Genomic DNA, 24451 nt, shown 5'->3' with positions numbered 1-24451 from the left:
AGTAAGTTAACGCATTGCCAGAAGGCAAAGATAAAATGGCAAAGTTAACATTTTTTCAATGTCTGCATAAATATTTGGTCTCCACCATTTTATTTTCATGTCAATATTACAGAACCTTTTTTTTATTCTAAGGTTTTTAAACCAGTTAATAGAATGATTATTTATATGTTTACTACATTTGGTTGCACAGCCTTTGGCCAAAATATTCATGTTCAAGAACATCTTGTAGTCAGTAAGTTAACGTTAATGTGCTTTCAGTATTTCTCTAACGTTACCGTCTGTTAATCGGAAACACCGGACCCACCGGACCCTTTCTGGTTGGTTGTAGGCTATAGAGGCACCTGTCAGGTAGCACTGGGCTAACGTTATATGAAAGAAATGAATATCACAAGAATCATAAAGACATATCACATTATCTGCTCACCTCTATTAAATCACTTAACCTATCAATAACCTAATCTGCAATTTTCAGATTATATTCCTTTGGATATTTCAAATCAAATTTAATATGTGCTTGAAATTATCAATTTAGACAACAGAATTGTGTATCGCAATATATTCAAAATGGGTCTTAAATTTCATTTTGAGTGGCAATAAAGTCTTAAATATAACTTCCCTATACCCTGCAGATACCTAATATTAGAAGTGTTTTTTTTTTGTCAGAATACTGATGTTAAATGTTAGCTTAATAACAGTTTCTCTCTGCCAGTCATTTATTGATTGCTAAGCCAAACAATGATTTTTATTTATTTGATAATTTTAGAACAGATGGAGGGGAAGTTTGCAGTGGTGCGGTGGAGTGAAGGGGAGGATTTTGGGAAGCTAAGTGACATAAAAACTGATGCCATAAGGGGGTATGATGATTCCAAGATGGACCAGGATGGGAATCCCTTTGCCACCTACTCAGCCGTAATTGAATGGCACCATGGGAGGAAACAACGAGGAGGCTGGCCTCACTACAGAGGCACTGTCATTTTTGTTAGTGGTAAGTTAAGAGTCACTAACTTACTCTAATACACAAAAACACAAGTACTATGTGGTTTTGACACTGTAAGTGCCACAATCAGTATGTCATCTGACAACTATGTCAAAAATGAACTAAAAATGTAACTAAGTTAAAAATGAGATGAGATAATAATACTTTGACAGTTGAAACCAGGTTGAATAAAGCTTTTTGAATCGTTGTTTATGTCAGGTGTCATGTATACCTTATGCAGAACCCCCTGAATATTTGCGTAGAGTATATATAGGGTATGCAAGTATACAAGTATATGAGCAAGGCATACAGAGCATGCATGCAGTGCTAGCACTTATTTTGGACCTTATTTTTAGTTCCTATGCAATGACCATATTTCCCAGTGGTACAATGTACATAGAAAGTGTAAGGAGCTGGTAGGTTTGAAAAAAGGTTTGAGCTGTTAAACTGGCAAATGGAGGTTTAAAAAATAATTCAATAAAAGGGTGTCCTTAATTGTGGCCAATGTGTATTAGAGAAAAAAAATTATTTTTCTCTAATACACATTAATTCACATTAATTCATAATGATATTTCCCCCCATTTTAAATTCTTATTATCCAATGAAAGGATACATTTTTGTGAATTTTTCAAATAAAACATCAAAAGGATTAACAATGCAGATTAATTTTCACAGCCTTATTTGATCATATTTGCCAAGGGTGCCAATATTAGTTGGCATGACTGTAGGTGAGCTGGAAGCAAAAGTGATGTACCGTGCAGCGGTGAGCAAAATCGTGCTGGTCAAGAAAGAGGAGTGTGAACTGAAGTAGATATGGGTCAGCGACGGGACCGGAGAAATGAAGCTCACATTCTGGGACAGCCTTATTTCTGAAGTTCAAACATCGAAATCATATTCATTTTCAAAGTAGTCTACATGAGAGCAAAGTGGAGAAATTCATCCAGCAAAATAAAGAAATCCCACCACTGGACATACCTGATCGAGACGACGATCCTGTTGACAGCAATTCCTCCGCGACCTTGCGCGGTGTCGTCTCCGGTATTCAAATTATAGTCTGACATCACTGTCTGAAGTGCCACAGCCTGCAGATTAATTTTATTCTTAAATCCATTACACAGAGATGTGAAGCTTGCAAACTAATGCAAAGGTCATCTATCTACAAGTCAACCTACGGCGGAGTTATTGTTCTTATGACAGATCAGGGAGATAACTCGCTGTCAGGTTGCTTTGACAAATACGGCATAAAGCATTCACCCAATGATCTGGAGTCCATTGAGGAACTTTTCCTTAATCGTTCTGATTTCAAAATGACCATCAATGACGTCTCCCTGGTGACTTGCGTAATCAACCCGACTACAGCTCAGTAGAATGAAGATTGGGAAGATGATCTTGTGTTGATTGAAATGGATGGTGAAGGAGGGTGGATGGTGAGGGTGCTCCTGTCGCTGGTGCTGAAGGAGGGTGGTTGTTGAGGGTGCTCCTGTCGCTGGTGCTGAAGGTGGCGTGGATGGTGAGGGTGCTCCTGTCGCTGGTGCTGAAGGTGGTGTGGATGGTGAGGGTGCTGGTGGTGGTGCTGAAGGAGGGTGGATGGTGAGGGTGCTCCTGTTGCTGGTGCTGAAGGTGGTGTGGATGGTGAGGGTGCTCCTGTCGCTGGTGCTGAAGGTGGTGTGGATGGTGAGGGTGCTGGTGGTGGTGCTGAAGGAGGGTGGATGGTGAGGGTGCTCCTGTCGCTGGTGCTGAAGGTGGTGTGGATGGTGAGGGTGCTCCTGTCGCTGGTGCTGAAGGAGGGTGGATGGTGAGGGTGCTCCTGTCGCTGGTGCTGAAGGTGGTGTGGATGGTGAGGGTGCTGGTGGTGGTGCTGAAGGAGGGTTGATGGTGAGGGTGCTCCTGTCGCTGGTGCTGAAGGTGGTGTGGATGGTGAGGGTGCTCCTGTCGCTGGTGCTGAAGGTGGTGTGGATGGTGAGGGTGCTGGTGGCGGTGATGAAGGTGGCGTGGATGGTGAGGGTGCTCCTGTCGCTGGTGCTGAAGGTGGCGTGGATGGTGAAGTCGCTGGTGGCGGTGATGAAGGTGGCGTGGATGGTGAGGGTGCTCCTGTCGCTGGTGCTGAAGGTGGTGTGGATGGTGAGGGTGCTGGTGGTGGTGCTGAAGGAGGGTGGATGGTGAGGGTGCTCCTGTCGCTGGTGCTGAAGGTGGTGTGGATGGTGAGGGTGCTGGTGGTGGTGCTGAAGGAGGGTGGATGGTGAGGGTGCTCCTGTCGCTGGTGCTGAAGGTGGTGTGGATGGTGAGGGTGCTCCTGTCGCTGGTGCTGAAGGAGGGTGGATGGTGAGGGTGCTCCTGTCGCTGGTGCTGAAGGTGGTGTGGATGGTGAGGGTGCTGGTGGTGGTGCTGAAGGAGGGTGGATGGTGAGGGTGCTCCTGTCGCTGGTGCTGAAGGTGGTGTGGATGGTGAGGGTGCTCCTGTCGCTGGTGCTGAAGGTGGTGTGGATGGTGAGGGTGCTGGTGGCGGTGATGAAGGTGGCGTGGATGGTGAGGGTGCTCCTGTCGCTGGTGCTGAAGGTGGCGTGGATGGTGAAGTCGCTGGTGGCGGTGATGAAGGTGGCGTGGATGGTGAGGGTGCTCCTGTCGCTGGTGCTGAAGGTGGTGTGGATGGTGAGGGTGCTCCTGTCGCTGGTGCTGAAGGTGGTGTGGATGGTGAGGGTGCTGGTGGCGGTGATGAAGGTGGCGTGGATGGTGAGGGTGCTCCTGTCGCTGGTGCTGAAGGTGGCGTGGATGGTGAAGTCGCTGGTGGCGGTGATGAAGGTGGCGTGGATGGTGAGGGTGCTCCTGTCGCTGGTGCTGAAGGTGGCGTGGATGGTGAAGTCGCTGGTGGTGATGCTGAAGGTGGTGTGGCTGGTGAGGGTGCTCCTGTCGCTGGTGCTGAAGGTGGCGTGGATGGTGAGGGTGCTCCTGTCGCTGGTGCTGAAGGTGGCGTGGATGGTGAGGGTGCTGGTGGTGGTGCTGAAGGTGGTGTGGATGGTGAGGGTGCTCCTGTCGCTGGTGCTGAAGGTGGTGTGGATGGTGAGGGTGCTCCTGTCGCTGGTGCTGAAGGTGGTGTGGATGGTGAAGTTGCTGGTGGCGGTGCTGAAAGTGGCGTGGCTGTCCACCCAAACATTTTAACATTTCAGTGTAATTTTAAGATTACAAGAAGGTTAGTTTTTTAGAAGGAACAACAAACTGCTTTAAACATACAGCATACCCTAACCCTAACCCTAGCACCAACCCTAATCTAAGCAATTCCAAAAGTTGGCGACTGAATAATGCCAGACTGCGTCCAGTGGTTCAGTTCAGCAGAAGACGTGTGCAGTGGTGGTGTAAGGACTATGCTGCATGTGTTTGTCTCTGTTAGTAACCTCACTGTGTGGCTCACTCGATGTAGGAACTGTAGGATTGATTGGAAATCCAAGAGGAGTCTCTGAAAGTCCAGAAGCACAAATCAGTATGTCCTCAAGGTGAAGCTCTGGACATTCTCCCCCTAGGAAATATCATTTACAGTTAGTGACCAAATGCATTCATACAAGTGTGACATACATTTGTAATCAATTACATCTAACATTATGTTCTCTTACAGTTTAATGTTCTTCTCCTTGCTTGTATATTTGTGTAATATCTGTATATCTATTTACTCCTTGGATGAAGCCTCTTATCTTGCACAGGTAAAGGTCCTTGAAGTATGGTGCAAAGAAAGCCAGCTAGAAATTAATGTGGCAAAGACAAATAAGCTACTTTTTTTTACAAAAAACAAGACATAATAACAGAGCCAGTTTTACTTAATGGTCAAGAAGCTGAAACTGTGGAAACTTTTAAATATCTACGGTTCTTGATAACCACCTGAGTTTTACTGATAATACAGGATTGATCTTTAAGAAATGCTCACAACGACAGTCTTCATAGACGATTGAAACAGTCTGGAGGTCAGTGCTCAGATTATCAAGCTTGTGTATATCACACACACTGAAAGGGTTTTAACTTTACATCTCTCTGCTTGGTTTGACCATTTAAACTGTAAGATTAAGAAAAAGCTCAACAGGAGAGTGTCAATGGCTAGTAAAATAGTAAGAAAACCAAAAAAACCACTGTCTCAAATATACATTGACAGAACGAGGAAGAAAGCAAGGAAAATCACTGTAGATAATACTCACCCCGTCTCTAGCGAGTTTGAGATGCACTTCAGAGTGCCTCTGGCTAAAAGTACTTACATAAAAACAAACAAACCAACAATAAATAAATGAGCTGCTGTTTTTATGTATCTAGGTATATTATTCTTAATATGATATTTTGCTTTGTATCTTTCTTTATTTCATTTTTTTATTTTGAGTTATCTAGGAATATTTCTTCATTATGCTTGAGACATTGTTTGTATGTTTATCTGTTCTGTACTTTGCGACGAGCCAAAGAAAAATTTGCACCCCGGTGGACAATAAAGATTTATTCTATCTATGCATACAAATGTGTCCTTGCTCTTGACAAACAATCACAGATGATCACCACTTTGGTTTTAATGAGGGGGAAAAAACCTATATGAGGGTGAATAAGAAGGTGGATAATTTTGTCACATTAGCAATATGAACACACAAAAAATAATGGACATGATTTAGATATGTTAAAGGGGGGGGTGAAATGCTCCTTTTCACTCAATCTCCTGTTAATCTTGAGTACCTATAGAGTAGTACTGCATCCTTCATAACTCCAAAAAGTTATGAATATTTATTATATTCATAAGAGAAAGATAGCCTGTACCGATTTTTCCCGGAAAAACACGACCGACTGGAGGCGTGACGTGTGGGCGGAGCTAAAGAATCACGAGCGCGAATAAGGCTTTTGCGTTGAGAGCATGTGGAAGCTGTGACATTACCTTGAGGGAAAACCCATCATCCAGAACAAACCATGGCTTACAGTCAGATTCAGCCGTTTATTTATGATCCAGAGGCTGAAACTGAACGAGAGCAGCAGCAGCAACGACTCGCTCCGAGCAGGGCTCGAACCCGGGTCTCTGGCATGGGAGGGGACGCACTAACAAGAAGGCAGAGATATTTGAAGCAGTTTTACTCACCGCCTGCGGTTCCAACACACGATCGTGACCCTTTTTCCTTGGGATTGCATCATCCTTAAGAAATAAACGATATGCAAATCCGTCGTCAAACTGGGCCTTGTGAACAAGCATCTTCCAAATTCAGGGAAGGAACAAACACAAACACTTGCACAACTCCGTTGATGCTCCGTAAAAATAAACTCCATCCACTGGTCCCTTAATGCTGTTTTTTTTTTTTGGTAATCTGTGCAGGGTTGTCTTGCCCTGGCAACCAAAAACACACTCCTTTTGTGACATTTCGCGACGCTCTCGCTCTGATCAGTGAAGTCTGTTGTGCTCTCAGTGCTGTGCTATACGGGAGTGCGCGCTCTTCCGGCAGAAGTGCGTCAGGACCCATATAAGGAAATTCCGCTCCATCTAACGTCACACAGAGCCATACTCGAAAAAAACTTTCCGAAACTTGTGACAAACCGGAAGGAGTATTTTGGGAACAAAAATACTCCTTCAAACGTACAACTTAATTTTTGAAACTTTGTCCATGTTTAGCATGGGAATCCAACTCTTTAACAGTGTAAAAAACTCAGTATGCATGAAATAGCATTTCACCCCCCCCCCTTTAAAGAGTCCAAAGAAATAGTCACACTTACCTTCTGCGGTGAAAAATGACAGACATAGGAAATGAATGGGAAATACGAAAAAATGTGAAAACTCAGTGAATCTGTTGGTGGTACAAACTACAAATCAGCCACTGGTCAGGAAAAAAGTGTGCAGCAATCAAGGGGTGACTCTCCAGAATATCAGGAGTGCAAGATAGACACCAATCAATAAATGGAAAAAATAAAAAAGGGGCTCTCTCTCTATCTCTCTCACACACACACACACACACAGAAATGAACCGGTAAGACTGCAACATTAACATTTATTTTTTTGTACATTTAATAAAATATTAATGAATTACAAAATGTTTGTATAGTGTTTTGGATACTGAGTAACAAAAATGCTTTATATGTGTTTCCTTTCTATCAAGATTTTAATGTTTGACTGTGATCATAATGTAAAACCTGATACTTATCTAACCGAAAATATCTAAACCTTGACAAAAAATAATATTTTAGGATGTCTAGATATAGATCTAAATGCAAAACCTAAAAAAATGAAGAGATGAGGTCTAAAAACTATGGGAATCCAAAAGCCTCTGTATATATCTATATAGGGAGCTAATACAGGAGGTTACGCAACATTACACAAGTTTTTACTTTTTAATGTCTCCAGATTTCCCAATTGTCACATAAAAAAAAATGATTTTAAATGCTTTCACTCTATTTTAATGTGAAATATTGCATTTATTTAAAAATAGTAAATAAATAAAGAGATTTAAAAAAAAAATTCAAATGGAGAAAGTAGCTAATTAAAATTGTACAAATATTGCATAGTATCATAAAATTCCCTAAAAAATCATAAAGAATAATCAACAAATATTATTGAACACAATTATATTACACTGGTTTTCCTGAAGAAAAATAAGTTACATTTCAAGGCTTCGGTCACTTTTGACTGCGAAGAAGGTAAGTGTGACTCCTAAACGAAGAGGGCCAGAGGGTTAAAACACTTTAGTAGTTACTGCAAATTTATTTATTCACTATTGTGAATACCCTTGGCATTAATTATACTGTTTTATTAATCTCTCTCGCCCTTCATTTTAATGAAAAAAAAAAAAAATCAATTGACCTTAATGAAATATAAAAGGTTTGTGGATATTGTCCCATGTGTTAGAGAATACTGCCATCTGCAGCTTAGAGAAAAAACTGTATGAGATATAGCTGAAGAAATAAAGTGCAATGACCACATATATCCAGCAGAGGTCCACAGGGACGCATTCATTTTCAGATCAGTGTCAAGTCAATTTTTCTTCATGTTTCAACTTCTCATAACATTGATATATATTTTGTGAACATGTATTTAATCATTCTAAAAATATAAAAAAATCTATATTTTTGTCAAAGGTTGGAGTTTGTTGTTGTCGGATATCTTTTGAATTGTCTGCTTTAGTAAATAATGTAACATAAATTTGCAGAAATGTCTTTCTCTGTCTGTGTGTGTGTGTGTGTGTGTGTGTGTGCGTCATGTCTACCCCTTCACATTGTTCTGCATTTATGTTTACTGCTTGAATTTGCATTGGACTGAAAAATACTCATTGTGTCATCACAGTCAGAAAAAAAACAGGTGAAGACTTTGTTTGTTAATGAATTATAATAAAATTACTCTGACTTAAAAAGAGTCATGTGATTCTTATTAAATGAGGTTCATTTTTTAGGATTCTTTACCAAACCTTATCTTTGGGAACCTGACACTCAAACCTTGCACTCCAGGTAGATTGCAGACATTTCTGGAAAATAGTGAGCTTGAGACTAATGGGTTTCTGAATGGAAAGCACAACAAATTCTTCTTTCCTTTTGTCTTAATGTTATTTCTGACTGTACTGACCAATAAGCAGTTTGCTGTCCAATAGGCCTTTTTCACAGAAGATAAAACGCACATCCGGTTCAGCGTTTGTTGTGTAAAGCGACTTCTGGTCTAAATAACAATGGCTGAAGCTACATCGACGTCTCACTGTAGTGTCCCTCATTGCAAAAATAATAAGCAGCGTCAACCATATTGGAGTTTTCAAACGGTTTTCCTAGCGATAAATGTCTGAGGAAGAAGTGGATATATGCTATTAGACGAGTAGAAATTTACAATCCTTAGAGGCAGCACATTTGTCTGTGGAACAACTGGGGAGAAACTTCACATGAGTCTGTTTACGAACAAGTTCAAACCATACAATCAGACGACAGCCAAGACGCTGAAGTAGTTACTGAGGTGACAGCTGAAGCAGATCATTATTATGCAGTCACTCCTCTTCCAGGTATGTTCATGCATTTCTGAAAACAAATTATGATGCAACTTTCCAGTTATATTATTATATTATTGAAGCCTTTATTACATTTATGCCCTTTATCTTTCAAGTCATATTATCATTTTAATAATTCGTGACACAACTTACTGTTCCAGGAAGATATCAGCATAATATTTTTTATCAAAGGAATGCTTCCACAACTGAGCAGTAAAACAATTAAGATAAACAAAGTCTTGAAATGATCTAAAATGACCATTGCAATAAACATTTGTTTTGAATCATAATAAAAGCCAGATAATGATAATGATTTATATGAATTTGTAAGGGTCTCCACTGTTAGCTGCATCATCATAACTTGGGCTAGTTATCTTTTTTTTCTCATCATATAAAACACCACTACCTTCAAGGAGCAGCTACCAAGTTCAGCAAAGAAAATGCAGTGAGGACGCAAGCCACAGCTCGTCGTCGAATTCTTGTTGAGAGAGCCATCAGAAGAGTGAAGGAGTATTACATCTGGGACAACACTGTACCTTTAACCTTGTCTGGAACAGTTAACCAGCTGTGGACTAACTGCTGCTTAATGAGCAATTTTCAGTGGCCTCTTGATGTTAAAGGTCACAATCACCATCATAGCCTTATTCATTTTAAAGGGATAGTTCACTTTAAAAAAAGCTAATTCTTTCATCATAGACTCACCCTCAAGTTGTTTCAAACCTCTATGAATTTATGTATATGTTTTCTTTCTTACTATGGAAGTCCAGTAAACTCTTTGATTACTGACATTCTTCAAAATATTTTCTTTGTGTTCAACAGAAGAAAGAAATTCATACAGGTTTGAAACAACTTGACACTGAGTATATGATATTTTTTGCATTTTAAAGTGAACTTTCCCATAAAGAGTGACTTATGTAATAAGTTTGACTGTGACTGTGCATTGTTGAAATAAAGTAACAATTTTAGTTTCATAAACATTTATTTGAAAATCATATCTCAGTGTTAAAACATACATTTATACAAATATAAAATCATCAGAACAATTACATCATCAATAAAAATGATTAAATTTTTTTTTTTACAGGATTAGGCCTATTTGCACTGTATACTACTGTTAGATACCCCCTTAAGATATTCATCTGTGTAAGCACCAGAGTAGTAAAGATCCAGATTTTGTCTCATCTGAGCTATCATGAGATATTCAGGGTTGCATGTCCATTCACAATTTTAATATGCCCAACCTCAGAAACTGTAGGAACATCTGGGCATTTCACTTCAGCGAGCCCGAATTAGGGATCTGCATTAGGGTCATAAACTTTGGCATCAGGACTGGCACCAAGGTAGGACACATCTGGCTGCACAACAAAACCACAAGGTGAGACATTCACATTGAACAGTTGAGAGTAATGTTCCAGCACCTCAGGTTCCCTGTCAAGGCCTCTTTTCATTGCCCTAGTTTGCTTTACACCCCTGAGTATCTGCCTTGCCAGTGCCTGTTCAGATGTCTCCCCTCGCACATGAGAAACCTCATAAACCTGCTAGCAGTCACTCTAGGCTTGCACATATTTTTCCACTGTGGACACTCGGATTGCTCCCGAGTCCGCTCCCCTATTATAAATGCCAACTCTTGTGTGACACTTAGGCTTTCCAAATGGAAGAACAGGTGCAAGCTCCTCGGAAAGTTAGGACCGTTTATAGGGAGTTTAGGGAACACAGGAGCATCTGGATGTTTGATGTAGTTTTTGGTCACAACAGGGGGGCACTGGTAGGAGAGCATTGAACCCCGAGGCACAGGACCAAATCTGGAGTCCACCAAAACCAGCTCTGATAGATCAGTAGGACGCAGGAAATCAGAGGTTGAGGAGAGAGTCCTTTGACAGCTTCTCCAAAAGCCAATACTGCTGGTTCAGGGAAGTGACCTAAAACAAATTATATGTTTAGGAAACTTCATCACATGGGCATTAAATTTGTTATGTGCTGTTTTACCATGATCTGTCTGAATACTTGATTATTGTTGGCTGGAAGTGTGCAGTAAAACAGTTTAATCCACAGGTAGTTCCAGTCAGTTTTAATCATCGTTCTATATTAATGTGCTACTTTCATTAAAAACAGATATTCATGAACGAACTCCATCACACACCTGTAATAAGTAATAGGTGCGTAGAAAAATAAGACCTGGTAGGTCGTGTCAACATATAAAGAACTCCCGCACACTATTTTAACTTGAAAATATCTGTTTTTAAAAAAAAATATTTTGCAGGGATCTGGTAAGCCCGGTCCCCACCAATCACCAGCGCTCACAGTCACCTGATTACTAACCAGCCACACCTACCACCCATCACAGAACCAATCAAGGGCACTATAAAAGCACTCACCCGCACCTCAGTTCCCCGTCAAGCCTCCAACAGGACAAACTCCTCAAAGTTGTCTCCGAGCTCCTACAAGCCAGACGTAACGTACTCACCTTAGTGTTACGCTAACCTGTGTTCTTGTTCTGCTGTTTGTGGGAGAGATCAAAAGTCTACAGGTTTGCAACTCTTAAAACATTTCTCTCTCACTTCAAACTTACTGATACAAATGTGGCTTTTCTCTACAACTACAAACACACTGTCACAGGTGTTCAGTCGTTTTGACTCAAAAATACCTTCAGAAAATCCTTCCTTTCTCACACACACACTCAGACTGACTTACACAAAACCTGACGGTCATAAATACACTGAAACTAATGAGATAATGAACTAAATAACAGGTGAACAGAATGAATAACGAAACAAACTGAGGTCAAACGTCAACTAAAAAAAAAGTACGCAAGTGTTACAATAATGTCAATATTTGCAAAGCCCTTTTTCCATTTTCTCTGTGCATTTTGCAGGTTGTAATTTTCTTTTGGTTTTGTTGTCATCAAGAACACTAGTTTCTCTCCTGGAGTGGACTGTTGTGCTCCTCATCTGTGTTTGTGTGGTCAGTATTTATGCAGAAAGGAACTTGATCTTCAACAACGCTTGGTGTGGAAAACAAGGTTCAAATGAATATATTATATCACAATAACTCCTTCCCTTCCCTCAGGTATTCCTCAAAAACACAATGACCATTAATAAACATGTGAAAACACAATCATTAGCACAGTTTGTCTGTTTGTGTGTAAAGACGTCAGGGGTTTGTTCATCTGGTGTTGAAACCCTTCAGTGTTTGATGAGCTTCAGGTCGTTTCATCAGAAGTTCAGACGGATGAACAGTTTTAGCAGCGACTGCATCTGATGCTCTTCCTTCAGTCCATTATTCACTCACTTTAATGAGGCTGGACTTTAAATGAACTGTCAGTCATTTTGGGGTGAAATCTGGGCTTGCTGTGTAAGCAATTTTTGCTTTCACTAGCATAAAACAAACAGTCATAAAGATGTTATAAATAAATAACATGTATATTGTTTCATATAGTGATAATGACTTATATTTGGTGATGTATTGATCATACTGATGCTAGAAAGTGTTTATAAAGAAGATGTGCTTGTTAGATCATATCCTGATTTCTACAGTCAGACTATTGTTCATATTCTCAGTCAAACATTAGAAGCTGTTTATGTGATTTTCCATTTATATTCATCTTCACGTGGTTCAGGAAATAAACCAGTTTCTGAAAACAAGTAAATCATGTTTATTGTCATACTGTAATTACAAAAAAGCTGCAAGAGTCACATTTCAAATCAAACTTTACTGATGTACTGAGTAATACTGTCACGGTAGGAAATCCATTGTTTCCTCCGTGTCATGTTTTGTGTTTGTATTTGTACTCACGTAGTCTCCATGTGCTCGTTTGGTTGATTGTTGTCACCTGGGTGTTAATTGTCTCGCTCCAGCTGATCCTCATCTCCACTCAGCTACTAATACTCACTCATCTCTCTGTCTGTTGTCAGATCCTCATTCATGTTACAGCTACACAAGTTGGATTACCGTCTCCCGTGTTCGTGTTCTGGATTGTGTTCGTGTTCTGGATTGTGTTCGTGTTCTGGATTGTGTTCGTGTTCTGGATTGTGTTCGTGTTCTGGATTGTGTTCGTGTTCTGGATTGTGTTCGTGTTCTGGATTGTGTTCGTGTTCTGGATTGTGTTTGTGTTGTCGTCTTCGTGTGAGTGTTCCGGTCTGTTTCTGGTTTCATCCATTGACCGTCTTCACATTCACCACCGACTTCACCATCCAGCACTTCTCACGCCACCATAGACCTTCTATCACCATTGCCTACATTCTGGACTCAGTTTTCATCGTACTCATTGAGTTTTGCTACCATCTTCAATCATAATAACTATTAATTAATCATCATATACCATTTCTGATTGCCTGCATCTGCTTCCTCCTCTTTTACGAGTCGTCACAAGTACTCCTATAATCATGATCGTTTTGGTTAACAATATTGGATCAATGCTGTTTTTATGAATATTTCTATTATATCAGTGTATTTCTGATTTTATTTCAGTCTGTAGAAACATCGCTGTTGTTTTTCACATTCAGATTTTAGTTCAGATCTAAAAATTCAAAACAAAATTATTTTAAAAAGTTTTATATGAAATTTTTTATTACTGTTTTTTTTCTATTTTTTTTTTATTTGTTTTTACAGAATAACCTAATTAATGTGCCATTAAAAAAAAAAAGTAAAATTACCGACATATTTATTTGTTCATGATGCATATATGTACATTTTTATTATAATGTATCATTTATTTAAGGATACTCTTCTCACAGATCCATTTAACACTACTATCACATTTAGTATCAAACCATCCTGATGAACGAGTGTTAGCACAGTCTTCCTCTGTTCCCTGATTGTTTGGCTCTCCAGACGCCCAGAACCTGCATCAACAGATCAGAGTTAGATCAGAGCTGCTTTCTGTGTGATATGATACTGACTGAGACAATCATTTATTAGATAATAATCAGTTCAGTTCAGTCATTTCTCACCCAGAGGTCAGTGTGCTGCCATCAACCCATTTCCATCTGCCCTCCTCTTCAACATCAGTCAAACCAATCCAGAAATGATCAGAACCACAAATATTCTTCACAAAATCCTGAGAAGTCAAACAATAACATGATTTATAACACGAGCACAGACACATTTCAGCACATTCTCTATAATTTAAAAAACGAAACACTGCGATCACACACACATCGCCGATACCAATACAATACTTTTTTACTAAAAACAAAACAAAAAAAAACTTTTGTGTAGGGGAGAGCAGTAGGTCTATGTCATTATTTCTGAGGTGGATGAATGATCAATTATTTAGCCAATATTTTGTATTCATGTATTGAAGTCCACAAAATTCTTATTTATTAGGCACTGTAGAATTAATTCTTTACAACCTTTAAAAAAAAGAAAAGAAAATGAATCCTCCCCTTACTCCAAGCAATTGAAATAAAGTGCACACAATTATTACTGAAGAACAGACACAGAACAAATATACCTGTGCAATTACATTCCCTGAGCCCCCCTTCTGGACTTCAATGTGCTATCAGCTTCGCTCACTCTGTTCGCTGCTCCTCGGTGCGTTGTGTCAGTGAGTCACGTGACGACACAACAACGAATCACAGCAGAGCAGCGCGAGGGGGAGGAGTAGCACAGTGGGGCAGGATGTATAAGCAGCGTTTGCTCAGGATTGTAGAGGTAGAAGACACGAGCAAAGTATAATGAACGTAGATGAGAGATATTTAAATTAAAATATCGATTCCACAGGAGCATACTATCGTTATTTAGATCGATCTGCCCACCCCTAGCATACTCTCTCTCTCTCTCTCTCTCTCTTACTCACACACACACTGACTTGTTCCTCTATGTTGTTGATGATGATCAGATCTGTTCCTCTCTCTCTACAGTATCTTCTGCTCTCAGTCCAGCTCTTCTTCTCAGAGGAAAATAAGTAAAGACTGGATTGATGACACTTCCATCCATCTATGAACACAGATAAGACATCCCTAGTGAAATATAAATACACTAAAATGCATTTGAAATACATTTATGTCATGATAAGTATACTACAAATACATTTACATATTTATGTACTTAATAAAAATACACTGCACTTGTACTTTTGGTGTATTAAACTGGTAAACTTGAAGTCTGCTAAACTGGAACAACTAACTCTGTACTTTATTCATTTGAATTGTGCAGAAGTAGTGCTGAAGTGTAACTAAAGATACACTGAGGTTTATTTGATTGTGTTAAATTGGGACTATAGCAATTATACTTCAGGTACACTTGAAATATCTTGCATTTAAAAACTGATATTCAGAGATAATACAATCTTCATCAATAGTGACATTTAAACACACTGTAGGATTAATATTGAGAGATGTGCATACAAATAAATAAAGCTGAAATATAAATGTTATAATAAATATTTTTTTTTTACTAGGGCTTGAACTAAATTTTAATCTAAACCCAATTAAAAAGGTTATTTACATTACTTGTACCAGTAGTGTATATTTTATTATAGTTGTGAGTGCTTTTAATCTACTGCTCTTTACAGTTTATCTCTTAATTTCACTGTATCTGTACGCTCTGTTTATGTTGTATACTGTAACAGACAATGACTTTCAGAAGGAAACCTGTTTCTCAAAGGAAGGTTTCTGTAACAGTGTTTTAAACTGATCTCATTAGTGTTCTCTAGACACTGAAGCAGTCTGTGTATTTGACAGGTTTGTGTCTCATTTGAGGCCAACGACTGATTATCACAAAAGATAATGTTTTTGACTTACAGTTTTGTTCAATTGCTCACACACTAACATTAGAACTTTCCCACAATTAGCAAAACCTTACACTCAAGGAGCAAAACACTGGCCTAGATTTGCACAACTGTAAGCACACTGTCAGCTTCACACTTTTTACAAAATATTACACACAGTGATTTGCAAAACACTAAACACACTTGTATGCATTTGACACAGAAATTTATCATGATGTAATTTCCTTGCAATTTCAAAGAAAAGGCTTTCAAATGAACACACCCATGAACCAATTGGTTAAACACAGGCACCAGGTGTGCACACATTAGGTTAAAGCACTATAAAAAGGCAACAGGTAAGTTCCCCTGTCTTCAACAAAAATGGATGGTGTCAGAGGAAGAGGGAGAAGAGTGCGGATGAGAGGGGGAATCCAGAGAGTACCAGGTGGAGGAAGAGGAAGAGGGAGAGTGTGGATGAGAGGGGGAATCCAGAGAGTACCAGGAAGAGGAAGAAGAAGAGGGAGAGTGTGGATGAGAGGGGGAATCCAGAGAGTATCAGGAAGAGGAAGAGGGAGAGGGAGAGTGTGGATGAGAGGGGGAATCCAGAGAGTACCAGGAAGAGGAAGAAGAAGAGGGAGAGTGTGGATGAGAGGGGGAATCCAGAGAGTACCAGGAAGAGGGAGAGGAAGAGGGAGAGTGTGGATGAGAGGGGGAATCCAGAGAGTACCAGGAAGAGGAAGAAGAAGAGGGAGAGTGTGGATGAGAGGGGGAATCCAGAGAGTACCAGGAAGAGGGAGAGGAAGAGGGAGAGTGTGGATGAGAGGGGGAATCCAGAGAGTACCAGGAAGAGGGAGAGGAATAGGGAGAGTGTGGATGAGAGGGGGAATCCAGAGAGTACCAGGAAGAGAAAGAGGAAGAGGGAGAGTGTGGATGAGAGGGGGAATCCAGAGAGTACCAGGAAGAGGGAGAGTGCGGATGAGAGGGGGAATCCAGAGAGTACCAGGAAGAGGAAGAGGAAGAGGGAGAGTGTGGATGAGAGGGGGAATCCAGAGAGTACCAGGAAGAGGGAGAGTGTGGATGAGAGGGGGAATCCAGAGAGTACCAGGAAGAGGGAGAGGAAGAGGGAGAGTGCGGATGAGAGGGGGAATCCAGAGAGTACCAGGAAGAGGAAGAAGAAGAGGGAGAGTGTGGATGAGAGGGGGAATCCAGAGAGTACCAGGAAGAGGGAGAGTGTGGATGAGAGGGGGAATCCAGAGAGTACCAGGAAGAGGAAGAGGGAGAGTGCGGATGAGAGGGGGAATCCAGAGAGTACCAGGAAGAGGAAGAGGGAGAGTGTGGATGAGAGGGGGAATCCAGAGAGTACCAGGAAGAGGAAGAGGGAGAGGGAGAGGGAGAGTGTGGATGAGAGGGGGAATCCAGAGAGTACCAGGAAGAGGAAGAGGGAGAGGAAGAGTGCGGATGAGAGGGGGAATCCAGAGAGTACCAGGAAGAGGGAGAGGAAGAGTGCGGATGAGAGGGGGAATCCAGAGAGTACCAGGAAGAGGAAGAGAGAGAGGAAGAGGGAGAGTGTGGATGAGAGGGGGAATCCAGAGAGTACCAGGAAGAGGAAGAAGAAGAGGGAGAGTGTGGATGAGAGGGGGAATCCAGAGAGTACCAGGAAGAGGGAGAGTGCGGATGAGAGGGGGAATCCAGAGAGTACCAGGAAGAGGAAGAGGGAGAGTGTGGATGAGAGGGGGAATCCAGAGAGTACCAGGAAGAGGAAGAGGGAGAGGGAGAGGGAGAGTGTGGATGAGAGGGGGAATCCAGAGAGTACCAGGAAGAGGAAGAGGGAGAGGAAGAGTGCGGATGAGAGGGGGAATCCAGAGAGTACCAGGAAGAGGGAGAGGAAGAGTGCGGATGAGAGGGGGAATCCAGAGAGTACCAGGAAGAGGAAGAGAGAGAGGAAGAGTGCGGATGAGAGGGGGAATCCACAGAGTACCAGGAAGAGGGAGAGGAAGAGAGAGAGTGCGGATGAGAGGGGGAATCCAGAGAGTACCAGGTGGAGGAAGAGGAAGAGGGAGAGTGTGGATGAGAGCGGGAATCCAGAGAGTACCAGGAAGAGGAAGAGGGAGACCTGGAGGAGGGATAGGACATGCACAAAGAAGACAACCAAATCTGTGTAACGAATTTCGTGCTACAATTGTGGACCAAGTAATAAACCACGGACTAACACTGAGGGAGGCTGGATTGAGAGTACAGCCTAACCTAAGCAGGTACACGGTGGCATCAATAGTTTGGACATTTCGTCAAGAGCACAGGTGAGAAACTTCTCTTCAGTCAACAGAATTATTCAACATGCTTACTGCATGTACTATATCAACAGTACTGTATATGTACTCTATATTTTGGTACTGTATATATTCCTGAATGTATCATTTTTACAGTAAGCTGTATGTTTTGTTTGGACAATATAGGATTGAACGTCGTGAACACCAAGGAGGAGGGGCCCAATATTCACACAGGAGCAAGAGAGAGCGATCATAAACCTTGTTTTGGCCAATAATGCAATCAGACTTCGAGAAATTCAAGCCCATATGGTCAATGATCACCTCACTTTCAATAATATCCAACAGGTCTCTCTGTCAACAATAGCCCGTATCCTTAAACATCAAGTTCTGATGAAACGACTGTATAAAGTGCCATTTGAAAGAAATTCAGACGGTGAAAGTCCTGTGGCGTGAATCTGTGGTGGTACGTTTTGTTCACTGACTGTAGTATTGTGTACTGCACACATAACCTTTTACTGTACATGTAATTTTACTGTATAGCAGACCTACAGTATACTGATCTACACAATGTGATCTTTTGCTGTATTTCAGAGAGTTTTGCAAATGGATGCGGAGGAAGTCCTGCATGAGTTTATTTACATTGAGGCTGGATTTAACCTGACAACAGTACGAAGAAGGGGAAGAAACATCGGTCACGGGGCTATTGTCAATGTACCAGGGCAACGTGGGGGTAACATTACCCTTTGTGCTGCCATTACACAGAATGGGGTCCTCCACCGCCGTGCCAACTTGGGTCCTTACAAACTCATTCTTACATTTTTAGACGGATTACACAATATCATCACAGCAGAAAACCAAAGGGACCAGATGCAAATCATTGCTATCACATGCTTCCTCCAAGCTATGTGATCAAATTGAACCAGCATCCATACAAGGGTGGATTCGTCACTCGAAAAGATTCTTCCCACGGATTCTTTTATAAGACATTGTATAGTTTTGACAAAAGTGTTTCATTTTGCAAATGATCTGAGGCGTTGTGCTACTTTGGTGTAGTGTTGTGCTAATTGTGTGAAGGGGTTTGAAAAACCGAGCCCTGTTTTCAAAATGGTGCTTAAACAATTGAAGAAAACTGTAAATATCTGATTTTAACTTGGTAGTTTGAACAAGTTGGTGTGTAGTTTTGAGATTGTGTTTATAGTTGTGAGAAAATGGTGAATTTTGTTTCATTAATTGTGTTAGCATCATAAACCGTAAAGACAGATGCTTATGCTCAATTAAATGAATATTTACTTATAAAGCCAATTTAAGATATGTCTTAAATTATTATTTATACTCTGCTGACATCTCTAGATTATCAATAATCATTATAAACATAAAGAGCTAAAGAAAGGTAAATTACAAGCATTAGCTACACAACAGATCCAGGACAGTCTGCTTTAGATCAAGTTAAGACTGAAGAAACTAACCTGCAAACTTAAGATCATTTCTTTCTGATTTTAACTGGTCTCTCTCTTCGGTGAGGTTGGTGATCTTAGTCTTCAACTGTTGTCTCTCTTGAGTGAGGCTCATATTGTTGGTTAGTAGCTGGTCTCTCTCTTGAGTGAGGTTTGTGATCTTAGTCAGCAGCTGTTGTCTCTCTTCTGTGAGGTTGGTGATCTTAGTCTGCAGCTGTTGTCTCTCTTGAATGAGGTTCATATTGTTGGTTTGTGTCTGGTCTTTCTCTTGAGTGAGGTTGGTGATCTTAGTCAGCAGCTGTTGTCTCTCTTGAGTGAAGGTGAAACACAACACTATGACTGCAGTCATCAGAAGAACACACATCAGCCCCAAACACACACCAGCTGCTCTGGAGATCGTCACACCATCACTTCCTGAAGAGGATAGATATGATGTTAGTCTCTTCACTTCCTCATATCATACGACTCACATCTTCTGAAACATGTGAACTGTAGACTAACTTTAACGCTTGTCAGACGTTTATTAGTGTGGTTTTTGTTCTTGTGTTTTGTGAGTAAATGCAGAGGAACAGTTCACTCAAAAATGGTTTCCTGATTATTTACTCATCTGAGTTTCACTGTATATGATTTTCTTTTTTCAGCCGATGATACATTTTTGGTTTTGGAGGAAAACGTGAACAGGTCTCAAAATAAACCTTTTCTAAAGGTCAAAAATCCATATTTAGGAAGCTTTAAATGAATCCACATGACCCTGGTTGACAAATAAGTGTCTTCTCTAGCAAAACGATCAGTCACTTTCAGGAAAAAAATAAACCATTAACCACCATCAACAAATGGAGCATGTCAGATCATACTGGAGGACCTGGAAGAGAGAGAATAATCAGAAAATGTCCTTTAATCTCAGTTACCTGTGTGTCGAGGTGTTCGGGGTTCTTCTGTGTTGAAGTCTTCTGTGTGTCGAGGTGTTCGGGGTTCTTCTGTGTTGAAGTCTTCTGTCTCTTTCTTATGTTTCATGTCTCTTACAGCCTCTGCACTGACGTAGATATCAACAATCCTTTCTATTCGGTCTTCTGAGTCCATTATTGAACCTTTATCCATGATATCATTCACACGTCCAGACATTTATGGTGCAGTTCAAATGTTTACAGTCATATATATATATGACTGGATTCTCGTTGCGTTGAATCTGTGATATCTGTTCTGACTTTACCTCGTACGACATTCACATATTCTTATACATCATCCATGTTGTTTCTTTTCTCTGAGTTTTACCCTTTTCTATATTTTCATTTCCACATTCAGTAATCTAACACTAGTTTCTCTCTCTGTAGTAAATTGTGTTGTGTTCCTCATCTGTTTGTGTGGCAAGTATTTATGCAGAAAGGAAGTGGTTTTTTTTTTGTAAATCAGGGTTCTCAAGTTTTTTCAAAAGCCTGGAGTGAGATCACATGCGGTTAGGGGAGGAGCTTAATGGAGCCCCGCCCCCCCCCCCCAATTTGACTCAATGTTCATAATTTACCAGCACAAATTAAATTTGTTGTTGGTTACCTAGTAACGAACGCACAGTGACCGAGAATGTTCCGTCAACTTCTGTGTGATCGCGCATCTATGTTGCCTAGCAACGAACACAATCTGAGATACGTGCTGGGAGCAGGAAACTTCACTTTGTGTTCAGCGCATTATATACACCGTTATATATAAAGCTTGCAGGACAACTTGGTCGGCATTGCCTTTTCAGCTTGAGAAATACACACTGTGGTGTGTGAGCGTGTGAACTGTTTGAGTCTTACAACCAAAGTGTGAGACTTGAGAACCCTGTGAAATACTTCAAGTATTCGTGTAAAAAGGAACTTCAACTCACTGCAGAAGGACACTGAAAATAAGTGTTTCAACTATGTGGATTGTGTTGATGTAAATGAGGTTCAAGGTGTTGATGTAAAGTTTCTGAAATGTTCAGGTTGTTGCTGGTACATCAAAAGTCCAGACAGCTGATCAGGTTTTTCAGTCTGGTTCTCAGGAGAGCATCTGGAGATTTTGTTCTGAGATGCTCAGCCTGTTTTGTGGTCGTTCTCTTGGAGTTTTTTTTATAGGTGTCAGACAACATGAAACCTCTTGAATCGCTACAAGAGTCACCACAGACAGACCGAATCTCTCTGTTTGCTGGCAGTGTGAGGGATATTTCATGTGTTTGTGTTCATGTGTGCAGCATCACTGACTGCTTTAACTGATCATCTTCATCCATGAAACATTTTACCTGACAAATCAAAACTTTGATTTATTCTTCTAAAATGATCATTTCCAGTATACAAACATGCCTGAAACCAGCAGTTTCAACAGATAAATGTTTATGATTCAAATTTGAAAAAAGAAAAAAAACTACACATGAGTAAATAATCAATACATGTGTATTTGTGTCACAGTTATGCAGAGGGCTTCAACCAGCTTCATTTATAACTGGTTAACCTTTATATTGTGAGTTAGAAAAGCATTAACAGACATTCACATCCAGTTGAGTTTAATCTCAGTTTCCATCATAGAGCTGATGAATCAGGTGTGTTAACGAACTAATGGAGACATTAGAAAAAATAATGAGATAACACTGAATGAGATTTGACAGGTGCATAAATGTCAATCTGTTCCTCACAAATTGGCTCAAGTTTCTTTATTTTTCACACACATATTACATACATGTAATGAAATAATTTAACTTCATTTCAATTTAATGTAACTTCCTTTCACAGTACGTGTACTTCCCTGGTACATATCTTGTACCTACAGGAAATGAGTGGTAACACAAGGTACTTACCTGAAGTGTATGAACATGGTAACAAATAAGAAACACAGCTGATCTTAACAGTCGTACATGTATGATAATTAGGGCTGTCAAATGATTAACATTTTTTATCAAATTAATCAGAATTTTCAGTGGATTAATCATGATTAATCACTATTTGCAACTACACCTGAATCCTAACCATTTTTTTTCTGAAATGCATACCAAAAGATAAATAACAGGACACAGATACATAATTTTCATGTATTGTTTCATCATGTGGTTCTTTTTTTCTGAATTTCAAAATTTTAACATTTACTTAGATCAAATTTACCAGAGCACTATATCAAACCATGCCATTTAACTACAGATAGTGTAAGAGTTTTAGGTGAACCAGTGGTTAAATATAGCCACATATCTATGAAATTATGCATAGAGAAACTCAAAAGAATGAACTCAGAAACACAAACATGCGCCACCATCACATAAGCAGCACTCTGGGCACTCTTGTTTTTGGGAGGTGTTCATTTGCTCTGCCACAATACTTTAGGATCGATATTTTCACGTTCTATAGGCTTCAAGTGCCAGTAAAACCAAGTAAAAATGCATATGCTTTCCCAAACAGCTGTAAGTTTCACTGCATTGCATGTAGGCGTTCTGCGCATTCGCAGTGTGAAACACAGGACGCTATAACACAGTGATCCTCAAATCTGACTCGCGAGATCCACTTTCCTGCGAAGTTAAGCTCTAACCCTAATCAAACACGCATGAGTTTGCTAATCAGTGTCTTTAGGATCATTAGTAAATCACAGGCAGGTGTGTTTAATTGGAGTCTGCGCTAAACTCTGCATGAAACTCGAGAGCCAGAGGATCACTGCTATAACAGGAAGAAGAAGCTCCAGCGTATCAACTACCAAAGTGGTCTCTGTTTATCGAGCTTGGCATGAATGTATTTGAGAGTAACTGGGGTAAAACCTTAAGCTTCTTCGGTGTTTTCGTTGCGGCGCTCGCCGCTGTTTTTTACTATCTTGGAAATTCAGAGATCGACGAGACTTTCCTGACCTGAATAATTTGTCACACTGCGCATGCGTGAAATGCGTAAAAAAATTTGACGTAATTAACGACAAACAACTAATTAACGCCGTTAACGGGCTATTTTTGACAGCCCTAATGATAATACATACAGACAAGCGTGGGTAACAGTCACTTACAGGTAGTGTCCATAAATGGAAACTAATTATTTTCTGTACTGTACTTATGTACAAACATGGTAAATATGTAATACTTACGGACAAGTGGGTACAAACAGGCACATCCTTACATTATCCGTATATGGTGACTAATAAGTAGGGCTGTAGTACTCGAGTCCGGTCTTGGACTCGAGTCCGGACTCGAGACATTTTTCTGTCGTCTCGGACTTGTCTCGGACTCGTTGAATTTGCACTCTGACTTGTCTCGGACTTGGCCATTGGACTCGCCAAGTCTTCTAGTTGGTCTCGACCGAGTCCAGCAAAAAAATAAAATAACAAAATTTCTCCTTCAAAACAAAACCACATTTGCATGATGTCGCGAGTGAAAACGTGTGGAAAACGCTAGGCGCGCCGCTCTCCTTATTTCCAAAGCACTCTGTAATCTGCGCTCGCGCTCCAGTGGCGTCTGCTGTTGCTGGGCAACCATGACCCGCTCTCCATGATGACGCAGAAGTTTCAGCAAAGAATAAATGGAATTCCAGCACTAAACATCCCTTGCAGTAGCTCTGCTAATAGATTCATTTAAAAAATGGCTATCCTTGTACAACTATGATCATCTGTTTCTCCATCTTGCCTTAGCTTTCAGTATTGTTCCGGGAAAGGATGTGCATGACCAGTGGTGCACTGTTACAGCCACTGCTATAACACAAAAGAGGGATGACACAAAGGCTCGATCAAAAGGGGAATTTATTAATAAAACGGAATATAACAACAAGTGGGAGAAATAAGACAGGAAAAATAAGAGGGATAAACACAGAAGAGAGCTCAGCTACGACTCGGGACGGCCGCTCAAGTTCCGCCCCCGAAGTATGGGAACTTGACTTCCTTTAAGCTCACGTAAATAGTCCACAGGTGTAGAGGATCTGCTAAATCAAAACAATGGTAAATCACGCTTTTCCTGCCCCTAGAGGACAGGCAAATACATAAATATACATGCATGTAACACCTTCATCCCCCAAAAGTGAACCGTCACCACAAGAAAGTACATCTACTAAGAGACACCTTTCTCAAAAACATACGTTACCACAGGCCTATCCAATCCGGGATAGGGCGTCAGCGACCACG

At 40.6% G+C, this 24451-nt stretch overlaps 1 protein-coding gene across 2 annotated transcripts in view; it reads right to left on the bottom strand.

Moving 5' to 3' along the window:
• The window catches only part of LOC127969524 (CD209 antigen-like protein C), a 44811-nt gene extending 24131 nt beyond the window's left edge, over window positions 1-20680 (bottom strand). Inside the window, exons 1-5 of one of the 2 annotated variants that reach the window (XM_052571545.1) lie at window positions 20272-20680; window positions 19376-19777; window positions 14743-14870; window positions 13883-13989; window positions 12484-13774 (exon numbers count right to left, since the gene is read on the bottom strand). In XM_052571545.1, the coding sequence (XP_052427505.1) occupies window positions 13642-13774; window positions 13883-13989; window positions 14743-14870; window positions 19376-19777; window positions 20272-20485 (984 nt within the window). In that variant the 5' untranslated portion in view covers window positions 20486-20680 and the 3' untranslated portion in view covers window positions 12484-13641. Of the gene's footprint in view, window positions 1-12483; window positions 13775-13882; window positions 13990-14742; window positions 14871-19375; window positions 19778-20271 lie in introns of those variants that run through there. The other variant, XM_052571546.1, reaches the window with a different exon arrangement.
• Window positions 20681-24451: the final 3771 nt, after the last annotated feature.

This window comes from Carassius gibelio, chromosome A4, assembly GCF_023724105.1.
Source record: "Carassius gibelio isolate Cgi1373 ecotype wild population from Czech Republic chromosome A4, carGib1.2-hapl.c, whole genome shotgun sequence".
Lineage (NCBI taxonomy): Eukaryota > Metazoa > Chordata > Actinopteri > Cypriniformes > Cyprinidae > Carassius > Carassius gibelio.
Note: the sequence above shows the minus strand (reverse complement) of the source record. Positions and strands in the feature narration are given on the sequence as shown.